This window comes from Mus caroli, chromosome 17, assembly GCF_900094665.2.
Source record: "Mus caroli chromosome 17, CAROLI_EIJ_v1.1, whole genome shotgun sequence".
Lineage (NCBI taxonomy): Eukaryota > Metazoa > Chordata > Mammalia > Rodentia > Muridae > Mus > Mus caroli.
In genome coordinates, this window is record NC_034586.1 from 19,697,237 (window position 1) to 19,702,988 (window position 5,752).

Below are 5,752 nucleotides of genomic sequence, written 5' to 3' on the forward strand. Positions count from 1 at the left end.
CAGAAATCCGCCTGCCTCTGCCTCCCAAGTGCTGGGATTAAAGGCGTGCGCCACCACGCCCGGCTGTATATGAGTGTTTTGCCTGCAGGTGCGTGTCTCAGATTCCCTTAGAGCTGGAGTTATAGACATTAGTGAGCTGCCATACGGGTGCAGGAAATTGAACTTGGATCCTTTAGAACCAGCTCCCTAGCCCAAGAATGTAGTTTTAAGAAAGGGATTTGAAGTATTTGATTTGATTTGTATGTGTGTGAGCATGTCTCAGTGAGGTGCAGTGTGTGCAGATAGATGCCCACAGAGGACAGAAGAGGGTGTGGTATCCCTAGGAGCTGAAGTTAGAGGTGTTTGTGAACCTTTCAGTAATACCGGGATCCTAACTCGTCCTCATGATGGAGAAAGTGTTCTTAACTTCTGAACCATCGCTCCAGCCTCCTTTAGAGGGATCACATCTATTTATTTTGTTTTAAGAACATTTATTTTAAAAGGGGGAAGGGGCAGGCAGTGGTGGCACCTTTAATCCCAGCTCTCAGGTGGCAGAAGTGGGCTGATCTCTTTGAGTTCGAGGCCAGCCTGGTTTACAGAGTGAGTTCCAGGAGAGCCAGAGCTACAGAGAGAAACCCTGTCTTGAAAAAAACAAAACAACAGCAAAAAATTTATGTGTGTTTGTGGGCTTATGTGTGTGTGTGTGTATGTATGTATGTATGTATGTATGTATGTATGTATGTATGATTACCACATGCATGCAATTTCTGCAGAGGCCGGTAGAGGGCATTGGCTCCCTTGGAACTGGAGCTACACGTGGTTGTGAGTTCCCTGTGGGTACTGGGAACTGAACCCATGTTCTCTGAAAGGGCTGTAAGTGCTCTTCACTGCTGAGCTGTCTCTCCAGCCCTATGCTTTGTATGTGATGGGGGTACAATCAATGGCCCATGTGTAAGAGTTGTCCTCTCCTTTTACCATGAGGGTCTTAGGGGTCAAAATTAGACCCGATGGCAAGAACCGTTACCCACTGAGGAAATTGAGAGAGCTATGGAAAATGTCCAAGGCCCCAGAACTAGTAAACGGAGGCAAGACCAGGTTCCACGGCTCAAACAACATAAGGGAATTCCCCAAGGTCAGACAGCTGGAACTGGCAGGGGGAAGAGGATGCAGTGGTCAGTCTGCCTGTTTGGTAGGAGACCATTTCCTTCTCCTAGAGGGGTGAGCCCTGGACCCTTCCAGGCTCTCTTTGCTGCCCACGTTCCAGGTGCAGAATGGATGGGCATGGCAGTGGTGGTTGTCTCCTTGATTCCTGGCTTCATTCTTAATTTTGGTTCACATGAGGCAGGTAGCACACCTCTGGTGTGAATATACTTCTGTTCACCCTGGAACTGGGGCAACGTTTTCTTTGCTGAGTGCTGGCTGGGACACTTTGAACAAGACACTTGGCTGAACTGTGCCTCAGTTTCCTCTTCTGTGGAGTAGATAACAATCTTGCTGGCTTGGTAGAGCACTTCTGAGATCTGAGATCTCAGAGGACAGGAAACAGCCATTGTGGCTCCTGTCATCCTTTGCAGAGTTGACAATGCCTGAAGCCTCGCCTTAGGGATCCAACGATGGGAGTGCACACCAGGAGCTGACAGTTCCCTAGTGCATGCTAGTAATGGGGCTCTCCCCCAGAACTGTTCTTTAAATTAATATGTCCTGATACTGTTGTATTCTAGAGCTGCTTTAGGGCCCTTGGCTCAGGCCTAAGGACATCCCAGAAGGAAAGGGCACCATAGAGATGCTTTCCCTGGTCCCTGGCTGTATCGGCAGGACTTGGCTTGCCGCATCCACTCCAGCTCCTTCCCGTGGTTGCCAGCCCAGGCAGTGACTTCATGTACATTCTACACACAGCCTCAGTGAATGGCATTGACAATGCCTCCATCCACTGAGTCCTGTGATACTGTTGATCGCCTGTGATGTTAACATGGGGCTGCAGCTGGGAGCTCTTGACAGTGATGTCTCAGGCACAGTAGGTGCCCCAGGACACCCCTGTTCCCACACCCTATGCCATTCCTCCCAGGAGAAGAGGATCCAGGGGTCTGTCTCTCTGTCTTCCATCCCCCACACAGGTCTGCCATCTCCCAACACTCTCCAGGAAGTGCAGGTAGCTATTATCAACAACAGCATGTGTAACCATATGTACAAAAAGCCAGACTTCCGCACGAACATCTGGGGAGACATGGTTTGCGCTGGCACTCCTGAAGGTGGCAAGGATGCCTGCTTTGTAAGTGTCACCTCATACCACCATGCTCTTCTGGGCCCAGTACCCTAGCTCCAACTTTCACCCAACAGAGGTTTCATATAGGGCCTCATTTTATCTCAGGATTTAGACCATGGCCCCACTTTGCAGATGAAGAAACTGAGGGCCCACTGTTGTCAGGGCAAGGAGTAGGATCCTCATCCAGTCTGTCAGCCCCACAGCACCTCCTTCTCCCCTAGCCCCCCTCCTGGTCCTACTTGTCATCCCCCAGGCTTACCTATGTTGCTTCTCAGGGTGACTCGGGAGGACCCTTAGTCTGCGACCAGGATACGGTGTGGTATCAGGTTGGAGTTGTGAGCTGGGGAATAGGCTGTGGTCGCCCCAATCGCCCTGGAGTCTATACCAACATCAGTCATCACTACAACTGGATCCAGTCGACCATGATCCGCAATGGGCTGCTCAGGCCTGACCCAGTCCCCCTGCTACTGTTTCTCACTCTGGCCTGGGCTTCCTCTTTGATGAGGCCTGCCTGAGCCCACACGTGTACGTCAGCTCACCTGTGAGGTCAGGGTGTGTCTCTTTTGTATCTTGCTTGCTAATAAACCTGTTAATATTTTCCTATCTTTCCTTGAACTCTGATGGCCTGCTGTTGAGGCCCCTCCGTTTCTCTCAATCCAAGACCTCTATCTAACAGTAACCTCTACAATCCTGACCCACCTACATTAGCCACATTTTGGTTGCAAACAGTAGCATCCTCTCTGTTTAGTGCAATTACAAAAATCACTATTTGTGGTTGGGTGTGGTGGCACCTGCAACTCCAGAACATGGGAGACGGAGACAGGAGGATCATGCATCTTCTGCAAGCACCAGTCAGTACCCAGGAGAGTGAGTGGTTGTGGTCCCTGCTCCTAATATCCCAGGATAAGTTTCCTTAGTACACCAAATGGGAGCTCACGGCTACATGGTGGCTCACAACCTTCTGTAATGGGATCTGATGCCCTCTTCTGTCATGCAGGCATACATACAAATAGAACACTCTAACATAATAAAATACATAATACATAATTTTAAAAAATGGTAGCAGGGGTCTGGGGAAACAGCTCAGTGAGTCTTTCCTGTTTTCTTTTTGAGACATGCTCTGAGGTTCTCTGGCCACCTCTCCTTCCTGGTCCTGGAATCACAGCACCCACAAACCTCATCTTTTGCTGATGAGGGACCAGTAAATAGTGTGCCTGGCACTGCACAACACAGGATGAACGCTCAGACTCCTCGGGACCCGGCCATGCCTCACACCTCACAGCACTGATCAATCCCCATAGGGGCAAAGCCAAGGAGGTTCACCTTCTGTTCTGTTTGAAGTGTCTAAGAACAGAAGGAGATGGAAGGAAGGCAACAAGAGGGACATGAACTGAAGTCTCTAGGAAATTTTAGGAGGTTCCCTGACTAGGCAACCTCACTCTGACCCATCAACCATCCATGTTTAAGCCAGGGCCTGAGGTCACGGGAAAAGCCAAATTCCCTGCTGTGTGACCACATAGATTAGCCTCCTGCATGTCCATCTCTGACCACCAGGGGGCAGCCATGGCCTGGCATATTTACATCCTCTAGTTAATTTCTGGAAAAGTTGGTGAGGTCACAGGGGCTAAGTGGAAAAGAGGCAGATGGTGGCTCAAGGGAATATGTCAAAAACAAAAGGAAGGTCACAGCTACCAAGAGACCCTTATGTGTATGGTCAGGAGCCAATGGCGTGCTACTGGGAGACTGCAAAGGGCAGCCTTCTAAGTAGAGAAGTTTACCGGAAGCAGAGAGCTGGGAGCCTAGGGGTGGGATGGGGAGGGCAGGCCCCCACAGTGGAGAAGATGGTGATCTGGACAGGGATGTCTGAGGGACCCCCAGGATGTTGGTAGTGAGTCGGGCATGGGGATAGATACATTAACTAGAACAGGGCTTCGGAACTTTCTGCACTTGACCTTTTGACTATTTTTCCCTGAACGGGGTGGTGTTTGTTTTTGTCTGTTTGTTTTAAAGAGATCTATCTGTGAATTTTAATTATGTGTATGCATGTGTCTCCATGTGGGGCTATGCACATTGGAGGACAATTGTGTGCAGAAGCCGGAAGAGAGTGTTGGATCTCCAGGACCTGGGGTTACAGGCAGTTTTAAGGGACTGCCATCTGGTGGAAGTGCTGGGAATTGAACTTCTTGGCTGGAAAAGCAACTGTGCACTAACTACTGGACTATCTTCCCAAGCACTCAATGGGAAGTGATTATGGGACTCTAGTATATGAGTATGTAAAATAGGTGTATAAATGCACTGATAATAGATAGCAAAGAACCATATTTTCAAACAGTTATTTGGTATATGAAAGTTTTGCCATTCGTGTGTGTCTGTGTGGTTCTTAGGGAGGTCAGGAGGAGGTGTCAGATCCTCTGCAGCTTGTGAGACACTGATGTGGGTTCTGGGGACAGAACTCTGACCCTCTGAAAGGGCAACAAGAATTCCAGCCCCCTTTCACCATTTAAAAATGATTTATTTGTTTATTATGTATTTTATTGTGCACAAGTGTTCTGTTTGCATATATGCCTGCATGACAGAAGAGGGCATCAGATCCCATTACAGAGTGTCATGAGCCCCCATGGTTGCTGAGATTTGAACTTGGGACCTCTGGAAGAGCAGCCAGTATTCTTAACTACTAAGCCATCTCACCAGCCCCATTTTTTTTAAAGATTTATTTATTTATTATAATTAGAGGGAGTCAGATCTCATTACAGATGGTTGTGAGCCACCATGTGGTTGCTGGGATTTGAACTCTGGACCTTCGGAAGAGCAGTCGGGTGCTCTTACCCACTGAGCCATCTCACCAGCCCTCCAGCCCCATTTTTAAAAAAGTGCAAATCTGTGTGCTAATTGAGATACTTATTTCTCTACAATCCAAAGATACAACTCCTGTATACCTAACATGCTGAAGAATGACATGGGGAAATATTTTGTTTCCTGTAATTAAACTATTACGTTTCCGTAAGAGCAGAGCACATTGTGTGCACAGCAACAACCATTGCTGTTAATAGCATACAATAGTCTTGAATCTGAGCCCAGGCACTTCAGGCAGCTTTTCTTGGTGTTGTGTGGTACCGTGGCATGTGCAGGACTCAAAGCACATTGTGTGTTTAGAATGGAGATTGCAGTGAGGTCCCAGGATGTACTGTGGACAAGGGCCGCCAGAGGTTCCAGGATGCGGTGTGGACAAGGGCCGCCAGAGACACTTCACCTTCCTTATGAATTTCATTATTTAGTCATCACACTCTCAGAAATCTTTTACGGGTAGCACCCCCACTCTCACATCCAGTTCCACCTAGCTAGGTGTTTGAATGTGCTAAGCACTGTCCCCCACTGTTCCTTTGTTCCCAGTTGATCTTAGGCGGTTTGGGAGCAGGGAGGTGAGTCTAAGGCCTTGTCCTGAGGATTGGAGACCCAGTTGGGGTGAAAACATTAGAAGGAAAATGTCAGAACCTAAAATCATGTTCCTGA

General features: G+C 48.5%; 1 protein-coding gene across 3 annotated transcripts in view; it reads left to right on the forward strand.

Annotated features, from left to right (window-relative positions):
- LOC110283759 (testisin) overlaps positions 1-2,840 on the forward strand; it is a 5,204-nt gene extending 2,364 nt beyond the window's left edge. For 2 of the 3 annotated variants that reach the window (XM_021149235.1, XM_021149234.1), the window contains exons 5-6: positions 2,094-2,248; positions 2,518-2,825. In XM_021149235.1, coding sequence (XP_021004894.1) covers positions 2,094-2,248; positions 2,518-2,757 — 395 coding nt within the window. In that variant the 3' untranslated portion in view covers positions 2,758-2,825. Of the gene's footprint in view, positions 1-2,093; positions 2,249-2,517 lie in introns of all 3 variants that reach the window. The other variant, XM_021149233.1, reaches the window with a different exon arrangement.
- Positions 2,841-5,752: the final 2,912 nt, after the last annotated feature.